General features: G+C 34.9%; 3 protein-coding genes across 11 annotated transcripts; all 3 read right to left on the bottom strand.

Annotated features, from left to right (window-relative positions):
• Positions 1-998: 998 nt before the first annotated feature.
• On the bottom strand, positions 999-2,497 carry LOC112736922 (uncharacterized). The gene is made up of 2 exons (XM_025786602.3): positions 2,249-2,497; positions 999-1,940 (listed from the first exon to the last, which is right to left on the bottom strand). The coding sequence occupies exon 2, from the start codon at positions 1,893-1,895 to the stop codon at positions 1,239-1,241; it is 657 nt and encodes a 218-aa protein (XP_025642387.1). The 5' UTR covers positions 1,896-1,940; positions 2,249-2,497; the 3' UTR covers positions 999-1,238.
• A 2,223-nt stretch (positions 2,498-4,720) lies between these two features.
• LOC112736873 (uncharacterized) lies at positions 4,721-9,471 on the bottom strand. 8 transcript variants are annotated; one of them, XM_072214760.1, is made up of 4 exons: positions 9,137-9,471; positions 8,789-8,870; positions 8,531-8,628; positions 4,721-7,467 (listed from the first exon to the last, which is right to left on the bottom strand). In XM_072214760.1, exon 4 carries the CDS (start codon positions 6,986-6,988, stop codon positions 5,087-5,089), a length of 1,902 nt encoding a protein of 633 aa, XP_072070861.1. In that variant the 5' UTR covers positions 6,989-7,467; positions 8,531-8,628; positions 8,789-8,870; positions 9,137-9,471; the 3' UTR covers positions 4,721-5,086. The 8 variants fall into 8 exon arrangements, with proteins under 8 accessions (XP_072070861.1, XP_025642315.1, XP_025642352.1 ...); XM_025786530.3 differs by having other exon boundaries at positions 8,793-8,870; XM_025786567.3 differs by having other exon boundaries at positions 8,531-8,624; positions 8,793-8,870.
• Positions 9,472-9,956: 485 nt separating this feature from the next.
• On the bottom strand, positions 9,957-17,485 carry LOC112736857 (uncharacterized). 2 transcript variants are annotated; one of them, XM_025786506.3, is made up of 9 exons: positions 17,229-17,485; positions 14,908-17,077; positions 14,129-14,270; positions 13,931-14,013; positions 12,918-13,153; positions 12,652-12,738; positions 12,320-12,419; positions 11,367-11,580; positions 9,957-11,265 (listed from the first exon to the last, which is right to left on the bottom strand). In XM_025786506.3, exons 2-9 carry the CDS (start codon positions 16,924-16,926, stop codon positions 10,313-10,315), a joined length of 3,834 nt encoding a protein of 1,277 aa, XP_025642291.1. In that variant the 5' UTR covers positions 16,927-17,077; positions 17,229-17,485; the 3' UTR covers positions 9,957-10,312. The 2 variants fall into 2 exon arrangements, with proteins under 2 accessions (XP_025642291.1, XP_025642298.1); XM_025786513.3 differs by having other exon boundaries at positions 14,129-14,267.
• Positions 17,486-19,323: the final 1,838 nt, after the last annotated feature.

Raw genomic sequence — 19,323 nt, 5'->3', positions numbered from 1 at the left:
TTGTAAGAAATTAATTTGATACACTAACAAACTATTATTTTGTGCTGATTCAAAGGAACGACCTACTACTGTCATATTATGTTGTCCCTGTTCAATTTTACTGCTGTTTTTGTTAGAACTCTGCATTGCTATCCTTTGAAAACTCTCTTGATAATTTAAATTTTTTTCTATCAATGGCTCTAGAATAAGTAGGTGACGACTGAGGAAGAAAGTTTTGTTTCAGTTCTCTATTTCTCTTTCTTCTTTTTAGCTTCTGCTTTTTTGTACTATTGATTTTTATAATTTTTACTCTTTTGAGTTGTGAAGCATATTAATCTTCGAACTATAATGTGATTGTATTTAGTGGCAATTGATGTTGTTGTTGGATGATTTACTTTTAAAATTAAATCTTTCTAAGAAACATTTATGTCATATGATGTGATATTGCACGACATTTTTGATAGATGGACTGTCCTGACCAACAAATTTTCTCCCTCTGGTACTAACAATGTAAAAGAATTTTACACAAACAACCAATCGTATATTACTATACCAACAAAAATTTCAAACATAAACATCCTTCAACAAATCAATATTTGCAGAACTCACTTAAGGAGCAACAAAATTTATAGGGCTGAGTGATTATGACTCATGGAATTTTCCATGTTTGATGAAGGGATTGTTTGTACACATGATGTATAGAATCCTATCTTGACTCACACACACTCCATCGTTCAATCCAAATGAGATCCGTATGACCATATCTCATTAAATGGTGAATAAAACGAGACAACATAATGTTAGCTACATATGCTTATTATGCTCAAATCTAATGTGAGCTGTTAATGCTAAAATTCATGTGTCCATGGATAATATTAATGTGAGTAAATTCTATATATCCAAGTCTTGTTCCACAAGTCAATTACACACTCTATTAGATTTCATATATAGTGTTTCATAGAAAGATGGCCAAGGAAAAACTGATTTTCTCGAACATGTATACATGTGAACATCAGCAGTAGGAAAACCACTTTTATTGGCCTCCATGAGGAGTGATATGAAGGAAAATTTTCAAGCATAAATCAAGTTCCAGATTAAGCTAAAATGATTAACACAAATTAACACAACCACTACCAAAAATTTTTGTGGTATCCGAGGATGACAATATGAACTTTTCAAACTTTCAGATAATTTGACAAAAAGATTGTGAACAATGGAAGAAGTTTCTTTCCAAAGGAACAACAAAGATAATGTTACCTTCATTCCATGACAACTTTTGCGCCAAGAGCTTTCATTTTCTCTATAATCTGTTCTCCTTCTTCCTTTGAAACACCTTTCTTTATAATAGAAGGCGTTTTCTCCACTAACTCCTTTGCCTCCTTCAGGCCTAAATCAGTAAAGCCCCGGACCTCCTTGATAACTTTAATCTTGGAAGTTGCTTCATACGACTCTAATTTCAGTTCAAATACAGTTTTTTCTGGCTTCTTCTCCTCCTCTGCAGCAGCCGGTTCCGCTTTCATTGACGCAATTCCAGCAAGATTTGCAGTTCCTGGTTTCAAAAATCCCACCGTAGGTAGCTCCTTCATGCCCATCTTCTTCATCAAAATGTGACCCAATTCTGCTGCTTCAGCTACGGTTAGAGATGCCATCTCATCAACAAGCCTGAAAACTCTCTCTGATGGAGGGTTGTGTCGAGCTGTAAGATCAAATGTTGCAGGATCAAAATCAGCCGGGAGACTTCGTTGCTCGATTTCCACCTCCTCAACATTCTCCTCCACCTCTTTTCGTGCAATTTGACCAAAATTTCTTGACAGTACATTTGACTTACTAGTATTAAGCCCTACTATAACCAACCCAAGAGATTGTCTACATAAACCTTGTGGTAAACAACGCCTTAATCTTAAAAGTGTTTTCATTCTTAGCTTTCACAGTGCAAACTTCTAATCCAGTTAACAAATATCCTGAAAATAGAACACAACAAAAACAGAACATTTTATTCAAAGAATTTCCTTCTCTATCCATTTATCACAATCGATTGACAACTCTAAAACCTTCTATTACTATCATAAACAATTGACATGCCACCGATACACTTGAATTATTTCATTTCTAACAGTAACATAATCACTCACGATAGTGATACATTGTGATATAATCTTTATTAATTGAAAATTGAATGGTTAACCATGAAAAGAAGTAGTAAAATCGAGATGCTGGAATTATGGAAAATCAAAAGAGAAAGTAATGCAAGAGTACAGATCGTTCATACCTGCCCGTCGCGGCGCGGCACGGCGGAGGAGGAAACGAAGGTCATTCGGAGCACGGAGGAGGGGCGAATCTGATGGCGACGGTGAAGACGCCGATGCGGTGGGTGTTGGAGAAAGAAGAGAAGGAAGATGACCGAGAGGGCGTTACAGAAAGGGGAGCTTAGGACCTGAGAGCAACGGGATTGGGTTTCTGTTAGGGTTAGGATAAGTGAGTTGTAAAGGGTAAATTACCATAATACCATTGCCACCCTATAAATTTATTTCATCTTAGATTGATAATAAATAATAATATGGCTATTGTTAAATATTGGTGTATTAAATATTAATAAGATTAATCAAAATGTTAAGCGCCTTACATGCTAAATTCTCAAAATAATTCATACAAAATTTATGAATCAATTTAGTTTTTAAAATATTCATAAACTTACAAGATTATTGATTTTCATTAATTTGTCTCTGAAATTTAAAATTAATTTAAACTATTTTTTAAAATTTTAGTTCATCCAAATTAAATCTTTAAATTTATAATTGTAACTCGCTTTAGTCCTGAACTAATTTTCATTAACGACATACATTAACTTATCACACAAAAAAAATAATATAATTATTGGGACATAATCTTCAACGAAATGACATTATTTCATACGAATGAGTTTAAAATATATTTCTTTTTCACTAGTGATGATCATAAAACAAGAATGTTTTTTTTCACTAATGTTAGTTTGTTTTATCCAATACCAAATCAACTTATTGTTATAGGAGATAAGCTCAAAAGCTAATGTAAAATATGATTGTAAATTTGAAAGTCCAATTTGAATCAATTGAAATTTTAAAAATTAATTTAACTCCGACTTCAAATTTTAAGAATTAAATTGAGAATTAACTTTACTATGGGTATAATTTGGAATGAATCTTCTCTATTTTTTTTAACATTTGAGAGAATGAAATATAATCTCTTACTTTTAATTCTATAAATGAGACAAAAATTAAATAGAAAAGAGAAAATAATAAAAAATAAGATCAAACACTAGACATCATTCAATTTTTTTTTTTACTAGAGAAGATCCACTCCCTATATAATTTAGATATCAACTTGTGTTGTGAAATCGTACATATACCAAATAGATTCATACGTAATTAATAAATTTGGGCATTAACAAACTAGTTTTTCCCTTATATTATTAATTTGCTGACAAATTCATCTTATTTGTCAAGTTAAAAATTGATTTTAATTTTGGAATGAGAAATGTTGCCAATTGAGCTACATGCTCGTTAACCATCACTAATGCTCATGGGGCTCCTCCAATAACTATTCACTAGCACCTAAAAGCAAGTCAAATAGAAGATTAAGTCTCAGTTTTACTAGTAAACAAGCGGTAAATCATATATTAAAGTCCAAACTTAGTACAAATTCAAACTACACTTTTTTTTTATCTATCTTGTGCCTTTACATGTTAAGTTTAATTATCAAAAGCTATGTCATATTTTTTAAGCACCCAGATAGTTACTTACTATGGAGACAGTAGAGGAAACCACACCTATTAGTTACAATAATATTAGTCAAGGCTTGAAATCATACTATAAATTCAAGAAAGTGCATCAAAGGACAAAGGATAATAATACATCAGAATCTGTGCCATATAAATCAGCACGAGAAACGATTCAATGCCTATCACAGAAGGGAACAAAGTTCATAGAAGATGTCTTTGATATGAATGTTAAGAAACGGAAAGAAACTAATATTGATGCGAATTGAAGAACAATTTCAGTTCAAATGCATGAGCATTTTGTTCTTGAGTTAACTTTGCAGATTAAGAACCAGTCAAAACTTTAGGATGAACTCAAATGCAGATATAAATCCGATGTGCTAGTATGTTTTTCCATAGAAGCTCACTCAAATTAAATTTCAACCGATGACTGCACTGGAACATCATGTGAGGCTGCTACATGTAAACAAACCATAGAAAATAATTCATGAAATTGATTAACGATTCACCAACAGGGAGGTACCTTGCTGTGTTTTCAGTGATTCAAAACAGAGGAAACCACATGATTCTCAATAAACTAGTCAATACACAGCTTAATTCCACTACTAGGAAGATAATGATTGCAGAAAAAGAAAACATGCACATTGGTAAACCATACTTTTGCTGAAACAACTTGATTTACAACTAAGCCCTTAATTATCAGTTTCTTGATACTGTTCCATCCCCGTGCACTTCATTGGAGTGATGTCCACGATTTCTTATCCCTTCTTCGTTACAAAACATTTAGAATCTGCTTCATCGGAACTTAGAAATTCCACATTTTTATAGGCCCTTGTTTTAGTTATGGAAATAAATAGATAGTATAATGAACATACACAGTTGGCAATCAATATAGTTCACTATCTTCAACAGCACTAGTAAGTAATAAGCTCCTTTAATAACTGTGGATCAACTCAATACAATGTGGAATTTTCATAAATAGACAAATTTCATCATGAAACTACCATAACATTTTCAGAAATATATCAAACAATGAGGCAAGAGATTGGCAGAGTGTCAAAAAGTAATTTTTTACCAAACAAAAGAAAGCTTAGAAGTAAATACATTGATCCCATTATCCAAAACCTAATTTCAGCAACACAAAAGAAACAAAAGATTCATATATTACCCAAGATTGGCTTACATTATCCCATTATCCAAAACCTAATTTCAGTAACACAACAGCTGGACTTCTGAACCCCAGGCACATTGATCTTCTTGTTTCGGATTCAAAGCCAAAATCACCATCCATGAACTGCCATCCTGTCAAAATTGTCAAACCAATATTCCACTGGTTCATTGAATCTACAGGTTCTACTTATGTTCCCCAATTTCATGATGTTGATTACCATGAGAGGAGGGTTTATGGAGGCTACCAACAAGAGCAGCATAAGCTCTATCATCTGGTGTTAGGCCCATTCCCATCATTTCATCATACAACTTAAAAGCTTCATCTGCTCTTCCTTCCTTGGATAATCCTGAAATAACTGATGTATATGTTGCAATATTGCCGATTATACCCTTTGATGACATTTCATTGAAAAGATTCAATGCCTCAGTTACCCTTCCAGCAATACACTCCCCATGTATTAGTGATGTGTAAGTATATACATCTGGCAGTAATCCCTTTTCTACCATTTCAGTTTTTAGCATGTGAGCTTGCTTCATCTTTTCGTTCTTGCTGTATGCATCTATAAGGGTATTGTACGTAACAACATTAGGTACCTCTCCCCTTTTCTCCATATCCCTAAATAACCACTCAGCTTCTGCAAGATTTCCTTCCTTACAATGTATCTCAATAAAAGTAGTGAAACTCACAACATTCGGAACCACTCCTTTCTCTAGCATTGCATTCAAAGTCCTCTTGGCTTCCTCATATCGATGCACTTTACATAGCCCACAAGCAATAATGTTGTATGTAAACACATCTGCTTCGATTTCCTTCCTTGCCATGATATCTTGCACTCTCAAAGCCTCATCTATCAAACCTCTTCTACAATAACCATCAATCATTGTATTAAATATTACTATATTTGGGTCAATGCCTTTACTTTGCATCTCTTCAAGCAATATTTCTGCAGCCTCCATTTGGCCTACCTTGCATACACCACAAAGTAAGGCCCCATAAGTATGTGCATTAGGAAGGATGCCTTTCTGAGTCATCTCATCAAACAAAGCGGATGCCCTTTTAATGTTTCCTAACCTAGAATACCAATTTATCATCGTTGTATACACATGACTGTCCATTTCCAAATTTCGTTCATGCATTTCCTCGAATATCTTTTCAACTTCCCCTATATTTCCTAAATTCGCATACCACTGAATCAGAATACTATATGTAGCTAAACTATGAACAACTTGTTCCTTCTCCATTAATCTCAATATCTCATCTACACCCCTTTGATCCTTTCTTCTAACATAAGCATTCAACAATGTATTATAAGTGAACACAGTGGGTTTCACAATATCTTTACTAGCCATCTCAGCCATCAACTCCTTAGCTTTCTCAACCTCTCCTCCCCTACACAGAACATCAACTACAAGTGTCAGAGACTGAACCCTAATTTGAATCCTACCCGACTCGAGCATTCGATGAAAGAACCTACGACACAAATCCAGCTCACCACATTTCTTCAAAGCAAGCAAGAGTACAAAACAAGACCTCTCCTCTATCCCCAACCCCATCGTCTTGGCATAATCAAAGACTCTAAATGCCTCTTCAAACAACCTGTTATCAGAACACACTCTGAACAGCATATCAAACAGCTTCTCTGCAAAATGTGGATCAAGTTCACCAACCAAAGAAACAACCCCTGGAATGGGGCAACAAAGCTTACCATCAATAACAACAGAGCTCAGAATGCTCTTCATGGTGGCAAATTTTCGAGCCTCAAAAAGTCTGGAAAGGAGAATCACATGGGCCTTAATATCAAGTATATGAGTAATATTAAAGTTTCTACTTCTAAGGAAGTTGAAAAATGACAACAAAGAATGAGGAGGGAGATTGGGGTTCGAAAGAACTTGGTATGTAACATGGGGAGTGATGCATGAGATCATGGACTGCAGTTCTCTATCGGGTGTAAAATAATTGGTGGTATTCGAAATTAGGAGGTTTTGGGTTATCTTATTGACAAGTTCAATTTGAAGCTTTTGTTGGTCTGAAGGAAAAGACAAACCTTTGTTGAAAAGTCTCAAAAGAGTCTTCTGAGAAGACATTGAATTAAACCACAAAAAATTTTTTTATTGAAATTGTTGCAATGAATGGATTAAAATGGTTTTATAGAGAGATGAAGTTTTGTTTTACTGGAATCAACGAAGCTTTTGAGATTGTGCGTTGTAAATTTGCTTCATTCTTACTCCGATAGGATCCCAAATAGGAAGAACACATATTACTTGATAGGGGTGTACATGAGCCGAGTATAACCAGGTTTGTTCTAATCCAAATCCGGCAATTCGGCCCTAAAGATTCATCAGATCTATTTTTAAGACCCTAACCCAAACACTAGGCCCGATGAAACCCCATCACTTTTGGGCCATAACTACACCGGGTGAAAACCAGGTCTAGATGAAATCTCATCACTTCGTGGCAGGAGCAGTAGCAGGGTCATATATGGTCTAGGTCCATAGCTTTGTTTTCCTCATTGATTTGTGCAATACAACTAGGTTCTCCTTCTCCCATTAGTCTTCATCTAAGCCTGCCAAGCAAGGCAAGAACAAAAAAAATTTGACCAATTTATAGATGCCAAGACCAATAGCAATTAAAGGAAAAATCTGGTGGAAGAGTAGAAATAGAGTGAAACTTTTAAAAAATGAACTCCATAATTTTACCTTACGACAAAACATACTTTAAAAATGTTCATTGCCCTCTAATCTCTATCACATCCTCTTTTCTTATTGGGCTCAAATTAAGAATATAATTAGAAGCCATCCAAGCAAAGCAAAGCAACACAAATTTACTAGTACATTATAAGCAAATCAATAAACTAGTTATCAGAACCGAACCGGTAATCGAACCATTCAGAATATTGGGTCACTGGTTCAACCAGTGGGTCACGGTTGAACCAGTTGACCCGGTATCACTTAAATAAAAATATAAAATCATAAAAAAAGTTCAAATTAAAATTTGAAATACATATTGCTACTGACACTTTAACAATAATCAAGTCTCAATTCCTAAAAATAACTAATACAAAAATAGACATTAAATCCAAAGGACATACCATTGTTGCTTATGCATTCCTTCACTTAATTTGAAACACAATTGGTAAACTCAATTACCACTCAAAAATTATGATGTAAACAAGTACAGACTTTGATATAACAATACAATACAGAAAAAAATCAACAATGATATTAAATAAATAATCAAAAGGCATGGTGATATAAACAAGTAAAAGGACTTTGATACAACAAAACAAACACTCCATAATAGGATTCTCTTCCACAGAATTATGATCTGCAAGTTTATATTGGTCACTTCCAAACTTAGAAATTCAATGTTTCTTCTCTTATTATATCCACATAGATTTTTACACACAACTTATTTACTTGATAGATAAATAAACATCACAAACTTTTCCTCTTTTCATTATCTAATAAATCTAGATATTGCCAATCTTGACATGATCATCACCACTGATGAATTCACAGGCAACCTTGACCATGATAAAAATTCCCTTAACCCAATCATCTTCCTACTTATCACTATTGATAAGCTCAAAACAATGCACACAGCAGCATCCAAAGTAAGCAACACACCTGAATAATTCCCCCCTGAACAGCTTTGGAGAACAATATGAGAACCATCCTTTCCATCAAAATCACCATGCGAGTTATTCATCTTCATAACCTACTATCTAATCAGTATAACTAATCATCAATTTATCAAATAAGCATCAATTCATTTAAACCAATTAGCATCAATTTATCTAAAACTACATTAAAACTGAAAAATACTAAGCATAAAAAAATTAATAGAGATTAAAGACTAACTGAAAAAAATAAAACAAAAATCACCTACAGAAGCAGAAGTAAAAGTTGAGTCAGGAAAGGAGCAGCTTTGGAGTTCTGAGCTTCAGCACAGCCACACCTAAATCAACTTCATCATTACAATTACAGGCTAAGATTCTCTAAACAGGAACACTTTATTCTTAAGACATAAACCTAAAAAATTTAGTTAAAATTATGGTATCAACCCTTCAACAGTACTATTAATTTGATCAGAAAATTGATGAAACTTCAGTTACCGCAAAATGACAAATTAATTAATTAGGTAAAAAGAATGCAAGGATCTGTGAAGTGTGCAGTGTGAATCACGGAAGACAGGGCCAAAGTAAAAACAGGGGAATGCAGCCAGGGACTCACCGCAGCTGCTTGGAGACGAAACCGGCGAGAAGGAAACGACGAAGCAAGAAGACGACGACGTTCGAACCAGGGGCGGCAATTGCTGGTTGCTTCTGTTTCTTCTTGACTGAGCCGGCGACGACGAGACCAAGGAGGGCGGCGACACACGAACTACGGCGGAACGCCAGCGACTGTGAATGAAGACAATGAGAGAGTTTCAGAGTCAGGGTGTCGCTGGTCGGTGGTGTGAGTGAGAGCTTGAGAGGCTGATGTGATGTGTGATGACTGATGAGCGGGACGAGAGAGCTTACTGAGATTAGGGATTTGGGGCACAGGGACAGTTTAGAGAGTGGCTCGACCAAACAGGTGACCGGGTTACTGAGATTTTGATCGAACCGGCCGAGGCGAACCGGGTTTGTTTACTATGCAATAAATAATTATAGACTAACTGGTTTACTTGTTATCATCATCATACAATAACACACATTGCATTAAGCAAAGACCAAATTAGACACTTGGCAGGTAAAGTGAGAATTTTAAGATGGATGAAGGTAAACTTTTTAGAAAGGATTAAATATTACAAATTAGATTTAAGTATTATTAAATTTTATTTCTAAAATAAATCAATTATAATATGGAAATTAATATTTATATTTAATGCCTATTAAATGCCTTTCATGGCTCGTATTGATGTGACAATATGGAATAAACAGAAAGTGAAGTTGCCAATCTAGATATTTAATTTTGAATTGATATAGTTGCCAATTGAGCTACAATCTCAAACCATCACTGTTGCTCGTGAGGAGAATCACTATTCACTAGCACCTAAAAACATGTCAAATAGAGGAGTAATTCTCAGTTTTACTAGCAGATATTGTATCAAATGCAACTAGTGAAACAGAAATTTTAAGACTAGAATTAAAAGCACTACCATTTACATCACATTGGCTATTAGCCTATTACCATGGGCAGCCAAACATACATAACCCTCTTGGCCACCCAAAAAAATTGACATCTTAGACTAAAGATTGCCCTTACAACATTCTTTTCTCAGGACACTTGCTCAGAATACTTTGTTATACTGACAAAAAAAATCTAGTCATATTACCTTTCCAGAATGCACTGCTAGAAATAACCTAAGTCAGTGAATAACCCCAAACAGATAACCTACTTAAGACTACAAATGGAACATAGAAGTCAACTGGCTTGGTTTGACAGAACTATCACCTCGGTACTACTGCAAGAGGTACTGCCAGCGCCCACAGAAGCACAGTTAAGAGCTACACTAGAAGCAGTGTTTGGAGTACACAGGGTCGGAGCATTGCTCTGCGGATTTTGATCGACCTGCAAGTCGTGCTCCGGTAGCCCTGGTGATCCCTTTGTCAGATGTTCATCGTTTGGATTTCTGTCTGTATCAGCGGGAAGGAAATCGGCCTTACCATCTGTGGATGGCTTACTATTATCATCAGCACAATCCACAAACTTCTCACACAAATCAGAAGATACAGGAAAGGACTGGCAATCTTCTGTATCTGTCTGGTGCTTAGGTGGTTCAGTTGGGTGTGCTTCGGCTTCATCAAAGCCTGGTGTGGTAACCACTTTGGAGTTTGTTTCGCAATTATCGGGACAATCTTCAGTGATGTCCTTTGACTTAAGGTGCACCGAGTCATTGGCTGTAGGAACTGCTTCACCAGAGTGACAACCATCTCTAAGACATTCTGTTTCCTCATAAGTATTGCAGCAGTTGTTTGATTGACCATCTAAATCTACTTGCTTCTCATCATCGTTCAGCTCGACACAATCAAGACTGGTATTCTTACGTGTACCGGCATCTTCAGTTCCATCATCAGGGGGATTTGCAGTGTTTATTTCTTCCACTGGCAAATTTTCATGGAAAACAACTTGGCATGTGATATCTTCTGGACATTTATCATGAAGTTTAGTGTTGCCATTATTGTTGGGTACGTTATTCAATGAACCCTCAGGAAGAAGACTGCCAGATTCAGTAGACATGGTTTTATCCATCATCTGGTCATCATTAGAAGAAGGAATGTCGGCAGAATTGTTCATTGACTGAGATCCAAATGATTCTGCCCCTACACAATTATTTGCCACCTCGCCTTCTGTATGATCTTTCAGAAGATTGGAAGCTGCAAGAAATTGCATGGAGCAATTAACAATGTTGAAATTTTCAGAGTATGAAAGAAGAGCAATGGCCGTCTCAAATCATACATGAGGACCCGCAACATACCTTCTGCAGTAATCACAGTTTCCTCGGCGAACTTAAGCTTCAACATCTTCTTCTGCAGCATATCTACATGAGGGAATACCAACAGACTCATACTCTTTATTAGTTTCTTGTTTGCCAATTCAAGCGGCTCAAACCCAAAAACAGAAGTCCAAGTTTCTCTCATTTCTGAGATAGCTGGTATGACCAATAATTCAACATTTAAAGAGCTAAGTGCCTGAAAATAATCATAGAAACGGAGGATTTTAAGTCATCAAAGTGAGAAGAAGGTCCAAAGAAAACTTGATGAAATGAAAGAACAAAAGGATTTCACTCTACAAATGCACACATAATAATTTACTAACATATAACGTATCATCTATCAAAGTGCAACATTATTCTGCCCAGAGATTGGCCATTTAATGTTGGCCCTTAAGGGCTGAAAGCTCCTTTTTAGTTTGCCAAATTGTCAATGTGAAGATGGAAGTGAACTTTTTAGACTAGTAACACTTGCTAGTGTTAAATGGTACACATTGCTTTCTTTTCAAGATACAGTGTGAGCAACGGACTCCATTTATTTGCAACACCGCCAATGTTCAGAGACTGAAAGTAGAGCATCTACTAAGATTTACTTCATGTTCTCCACTTTCTATAAATAAAGCAAAAGGAAATAATAGCATCCCCAACATAAATTCTGTTACCTAGCTACCCTTACCTCAGCAGAATTCATGCCTTTCGCATTCTTTCTCTCAGTCATACTTCAGCATTTACATGTAGGGTCTCTAGTGCTTGGCTCAACCCCCCCCCCCCCCTTTTACTCTTCTTTTTTTTTTTTTTTATGTCTCTCTCCCCCAAAACACTTCCTTTTAGAAACAAAGTTAAAGATATTTATGTATGATCTAAATAATGAGCAAGGCTCTTGATCAAATTCTCTGCAACCAAACCTAGGGATAAAAATATAACAGTTTCGAACTTACACATTCAATGCCATTTAGAAGCCGGCGGCACATCCCTTGTCGCCTATACATAAAACGGGTCCCAATAAATGGCATCTCTGCTAGTTGATTTCCATGAATCCTATTTGATAAATAAAAAAGTAAGTCATCAAAATATAAAGTGAGCTTTCTTCCACTGGCCAAACAAAAGGGAACTTCATAATGTATGGTGGAATAGACAAAGGAGATTAAATAATTAGTTGTTTTCACCACCGAAAATATATAATTCCATACCAAGGCCTCCCTGCATACATACTGGCCATTGTCCAGTTATAAACGGTGAAAGCATTCATAAAATTCAAGCATATATTTACCTGATAGTTGCAGTAGCAACGATTTCATCCCCTCGCTCTAGAATTGCAGTAATGAATCCACTATAGTTCAGACGTTTGAAGTTTGACCTGACAAAGGTAAAAGAATAAAACTAAAATATATGATATTATGAATGATACGATAGCAATCCATCCCAGGAAAAGCAGGCACACACAACTTCAGGAGAATTCGGTCGCAAAACACAACCACCTAGGCCCACCCCAAGAAAGGTCCTTAAAATGACAGAGAAGTGGTCATGTAACCTTACCCACAATTATATAGAATGCCATGGATCAGATTAATCCCGCTTCTCTCATCAATGTATGGCATGAAGCACTCATCCATTACCGATAATGCAACAGCCAGCTTGGAATTACATTCAATTATCTCAGGTTTTGTCTGAGAAACATCAAGGGCAACATCTGATCTCCGAATTAAAGTCAAAGAAAATCCATCTTCAATTTCACGCTTAACCCCAAGAAGCATTTCAAGCCCCTCTGATAACTGGAGGAGAAGACAGCAAAACAGATTAACTTGATTAAAATAATAATAAATGTCAACAGATGACAAATTCCTTCAATAAGGATACCTAGAAACGAGGGCTAATAACTGAAATGAAAATTATAGGTCTTTGTAAATCAAAGGAAAGGATAGCCTATAGAGTACTCTAATTCAAACACAACCAATTGCAAATGCAGAGTGAGACATATTGCCTGCTCACAGACTTGTGGGATGTAAACCACACTCACAAGAACATGCATCATCTCTGTTTATCAATGAACCTATCATATAAAACCTAGCTTTGTCCCCCATAAATGTTCCATTTCTCAAATTTTACTGAAATAAAATCTAAGCAAATATGTAGTCTCTTGCAAGGTACTTTTCTAAATGAATCAGGCAAATTCAATGTAAATAGAATAATCAAAGTAAAATATGTTGGAAGACATAGATTTTACAACTAAAAAAAGTTGAATACTGTGTATCTCTCAGTTTAACGAAAACAGTAAAACCCCAAAGAAGCAAGTTACAGATAATGCTACTTACTCATGCCAAAATAATAGGATTTACATCAAAAGCTGAGTTGTAATACAAAATAATCCGATCCGCATTAAAGAGGCTAGCTAGCAACAAACTATTTACATAGCAGCAACTACTTTAAGTCAAAAGCTAAGCAAAACTCCAGTTACTACTACATAATAATAACCTAGCATCAACCAAGCAGACTAACTAAAACTTACACATAGCGACCAAGATTCTAATGCATTAAAAACTAGATCATACCTCTTGGCATCTATTTCCACAAAAGGAGGCATCTCTGGAATCATCAGGCTTGGCACCATTTTCTTCTGCACAGTCTCTGTGGTCTACAAAAGATAAAAAAAAAAAAAATATTCATTTCTTACAGGGAAATAAAACATTTCATCTTGGGAAATGATTATCACAATTAAACAAAGGGATATATGTATGCATAGTAAATACATTTTGTTTCACATAAACGACATGTGAGTAAGGTTGACATAGCAGAACCATCGTTTTCATCTGTCTGATTTGAACTACCACCAACCGACCCGCAAAATTTGCAACAACAATATACACAGTGCCAGTCACCAGATGGGAACTTCTGCAAGCAAAACAAAAACAAACACTTTATTTTCCTATCTAAACATTAAAGTGAACTATCTGCCATATGCAAATATTTCATGGACACATCCGAAAAGTAGAGAGTATAGACATAATAACCAGAGTTCCTCATCCCTTATCATGATGGGCACCACAAATTCTGAAGGCATATCCAACACAAGTTTGCCAGCAATGAAATTCTTACTACCAACAGGTGAGAATTTGATAAATTTGATCTTTCTTAGGTACTAAGCAATCCAAGGTATAAACAAAAAAATGTTCTTCAACGCTAAACCATAACCGACTGGCAAGCATAGTTCATGCAAATACACCAATACATCAACCAGAATAAGTTGATTGAGAGAGAAAGGGACAGAGAGACAGAGAAATAACATAAAGAAGGAAATAAGAAGACACCGATGTTGAGAAAACCAACAAAATTTGCACCAAGTTGGCTGGAATCCAACTTCTTTTTCTGAAATCAGAAAATGGCCAGACAGAAAGGGGAAAAGTGGATTGATACATGAATATGAATTATTTATCCTGATAAAAAATTCAATAGAAATAGTACTGTTAAGAGCAATTATATCAAATAAATTAAACAAAAATGTTCATAAAAAATGCATCAAGATACATACGTTTATATCCAAGCAACTCTGGTGGAAGGTTGATGGGCAACCATCACAGCAGATCAAGTCTCCCCCATCTCCACAGACACCACATGTGTCATCATTTGGATCCTCACCAGCAACATCAACAAAATGAAAACCTTTACGTTCACTCTCATCCTGTTTATTCCATGAATCTAGTAGGCATTGCAAGAGGGAAGTTCCTCCCTCTATGTGTATATTTTTAAGTGGATCAGAGTGTTTGATTCCTGCATGAGCTTCAAAATCTGAAATCGTTATGACTTCATTACAGCAGCCACAATGAATGCCATCTCCTGTGATCTTACCGTCCAATAACACATTGTTCTCTCCAAGTTGCATATAATGAACCTTCCCATCTTGCAGAATTGTTCCCAAATCTATCATCCATGCAAGTACAGTTCGTTTTCCGCAGTATGGTACATATCCATTAACTTCTGAATCTATATCAACCTCAGCATTGCGAACCAATGGAGCACCTCGCTTCTTGCTTTGTGTTTTATGTCTCTTGTGATCCCTGACCAGACCTGACACTTTATTAGGCAACATAACATCTGTGTCACTGTCCTCTGTCCATTTCCTTTTCATTTTCCGCTTCGCAGATTTACCCATGCCTGCATGCGAACCTTCTTTTCCTTTCTTCCCCTTTTTACCCTTCATCCCATTTTTCATCTTTTTATTTTTACTTCCTCTTTGCTTTTTCATTACCTTGGTCAGCATTTGGAAATCCGCTTCAGGTATTGGTGTAAATTTGAAACCTGGCCCATATACCGTTCCTTCACCATCACCAGCTTCATAATGTTGTTTAAGCCTACTGTAGGCCAAGGTGATAGACCAGTGTGTCTTACCATCTAGACTAACATACACGGCATCCTTGTATTCCCTTCCATTCCTAGGTCTGTAATCAACTGTCCAGCCAGCAGCTAAAATCTGCTCCATAATCTTTTCCCTGACTACCTGCTTTTCTTCTTTCCGCTTTTTTTTCTTTCTTCCATCCTTTCCTTGTTCTTGCTTTCTTCCTTCCATTACTTCTCCACTTATTCCCTCACAAACCCCATTGCTCTCAGTTTCCAAAACCTTCCCTAATTTATTATCCTTCACAGGAGAAATTCCCTTCGTTTCTAGCTCTTTCTGAGAAGATCTCCTTGAGCTCCAATAAGCAATCCCATTTGCTTTGGCACCAACCGTTGCAGTTAAACCTTTTTTACCTTTTCGACGGCGCACATTGACTTTTCTATCATGCACCATTATTGGGAGATGGTTTTGTCCATGAACCTTGGGGGGTCTACCCCTCTTCCTTGGAGACTGCTCAACTAGCATATCCGGATCTTCCACCTTCACTTTAGGAGGCCTCCCGCGCTTCCGCTTCTTCTTTCTGCCATTCACATCCTTCTTCAGCTCAACCTTCTCATTCCCACAACTCACCATACCTAACTCGTCTGATTCTTCCAACTTTACTTTCCGAGGCCTCCCACGCTTCCGTTTCTTCTCCAGCCCAACCCCCTTATTCGCACAACCATTAGGAACAAAGTCATCATCATCTTCACTATCCTTCTTGACCGTTACCCTCCTAAGACCACCATGTCCCCCGCCTCTCCCTGAAACAACTACACCGCCACTACTCCCTCCACTGCAAGGTTTTCCATTTTCTGGCCTCTTCGTCCTGGAACGCAACACTCGACCACCTATAGTTACAGACTCTGTCAACTCTTCTCTCTCACTCTCTACCATCCTTTCAACACCACCATCTTCACAGCCTTCATTGCCCCCGCCCTCAACTGATTCAGCATCCCCTTTCCCACTAGTACTAGCACCCAAATCAGCATCACATTCTTCCTTCGCATCTCTTTCAACAACATTATCCTCCTTCTCCGCAACCACTGACCCTAACACCTCCCCACCAACCTGTGTACCTTCACCACCTAAATCGAAAGAAACACTCTTTACACCATCACCACCGCCAGCACAAACATTCCCCAATCGAGTCTGAGATCTTAAACCCTCTCTCATTTCTCAACACAAAAATCCCTAATTCCACAAACACCTAACAGTTACACTTGCAGTACACTGAAAGCAAACCCAGTTAACACACCAAAAACCCATTCAAATCAAAACCCACACAAAAACAAAGGTCTCATAGTGCAGAAGGTAACCAATTCCCCTGCAAGAACCACAGTGTATTTCACAATAAGGGTTTCCTTCTCAACAAAAACGAAAAAAAAAAGAACTTTACAGAAAAAAGAAAAGAAAATTCAAAAGGAGAAGTATCAGTCAGATCAGCATCGAAACGCAGTGAGAGGTTCGAAGCTTACCAATGCAGAGAGGAATCGGAAGAGAAGGAAGCCTAAGAGTACACGCGACGAATCGGAGGTATAAGAAGAAGAAGAAGAAGAGGCATGGCGTTTTGGAATTTGAGGTTTTAGAGTGAGAAAGCATAGAAAGAGACAAAGAAAAAACAGAGAAAATATAACGAGAAAAATTGAAAAAAAGGTTATGTTATTGAGAGTGAAAAAAATGTGTAATTTGGTAAGAAAAGAGAGAGAGAGAGAGAGAGGAGAAGACACTGTACGAATACGGTTTTTAGGGCGGTCTTAAGTCTTAACTCTTAAAATGTTAATTCTTAATTGTCTTTTTTTTAATTAATTTTTTTATTAATATTTTTTATTTATTTTTTTATTTGCTTTTTTAAACTTTATTTTAGTTTTTTTTTTTAATAATGATGAGTACTGAATACGTTATTATAGACAATAGAATACAATTTGAATATTTTGGTTATATCCAGTGTATTTAAAAATTGGATTTTTTGTCTTTTTAATATAAAACTTTCTACTTAAGCTCTTTAAAATATAGTTTAGACCGTTGAGGCGTTTATTATCAAATATCAAATTGTTAAATTTTCAAATCGAAAATTCTTAAATTCTGTGACATGTGTAGAAAACATTTTACAAATGGTTAATTATGTATGCATTTAACAAACATTTATTATATATTATATAGAATTTAATTTTGATATATTTTTAATATAAAATAATTATATATATGTATGTAATTATATAATATTATATTAATAAAAAATCTATTTTTTATATTAATTATATAAATTAACATAAAAAATAATAGATGTAATTAAATAATTATATAAAATATTTTATTATCAGTGTATTAAATACAAAATTAGTCATTATATATTGTGTATATATGCATATATTATTTTATATATTTTTAATATATATTTATATAAATAATTAATTTAAAAATATTTTTTATATGCACATAATAATCGTTATCTATAATAGTAAAATCTTTGATAATTACAGTTTAGTCTAGATGGCCAACAAAATTAAGTTGGGTATTCTTAGTTATTGGATTCTCTTTAAATTTATTAGTAATTTGTGAGTTTTAAGTTTAAGAAAATAAGAGCCTTGTAAGAATAAGAAATGTGTAACTATATATGGAGTATCGGGCAAGTATTACTGTCTTTTTGAGTTAATATTGGGACAATTTTAAATTATGATTTTTAAGGCATAAACTAGATTTTGTAGAGACATATCTAATTGTCCTCATTCACTTTAATAACCTTAATGTATGAAAATATTTGTAACTCTTTTAAGAAAAAGTAATAATTTTGTTTTATATGTTATGTACTTATATGTTAAACTTTTTTTAAGTAAATACTCAAATTTATTTTTAAAAGATTATTTGTTTTTTAAATTAGTTCTTAAAAATTTTTTTAATCAAATCTGTTTTTCAAAAATTATAAGTTAATCACATCAATCTTTTTGTTATTTTATTTGTTGATAAAGTCAAAATTTACTAATGTGATATTAAATCAAATAGAACCTAATTAAAAAAAATCTTAAGATATTAGAATTTCTTTATTTGAGGTTGATTTAATTTAATTTCATAAATTTATTATATTAATCGTTAATTAAGACTACTAAATATATTTTAATATTATTTAACGTGATATATTTACACAATTCGATATCGTTAATAATAAAAGTAACGAAAAAATTAACATAACTAATTTAAAATTTTCGAAAGAAGAATTTAATTAAAAATATTTAATAGAGCCAATTTAAAAAATCGATGATATTTTTAAGGATTAATTTAATTATTTATTCAATTTTTTCCTGTTAAATATTCTTCAAGTTGATTTCTACTAAATTTTTAATAACTCCAAAATTAATATAAAAAAAAGATATCTAATTGATGTGACAGGGAGTAAGAATAGCGATACAAAATGATAAGGAATAATCTTTTACATCATTTTCTTCTTAATAATTAGCAATAAGAAACGTGCTTTTTGGACTTTCAACTCAACTTTGAATTTTCAGATATTTGAGTCTAGGAGTCATGGTTTTCTTATTTTGCTATTTCCATGTAAAACTTTCAGATATGTCCAAA

The sequence above is a fragment of the Arachis hypogaea genome, chromosome 2 (genome assembly GCF_003086295.3).
Source record: "Arachis hypogaea cultivar Tifrunner chromosome 2, arahy.Tifrunner.gnm2.J5K5, whole genome shotgun sequence".
Classification (NCBI taxonomy): Eukaryota; Viridiplantae; Streptophyta; class Magnoliopsida; order Fabales; family Fabaceae; genus Arachis; species Arachis hypogaea.
This window is presented reverse-complemented; position numbering and strand designations above follow the sequence as displayed.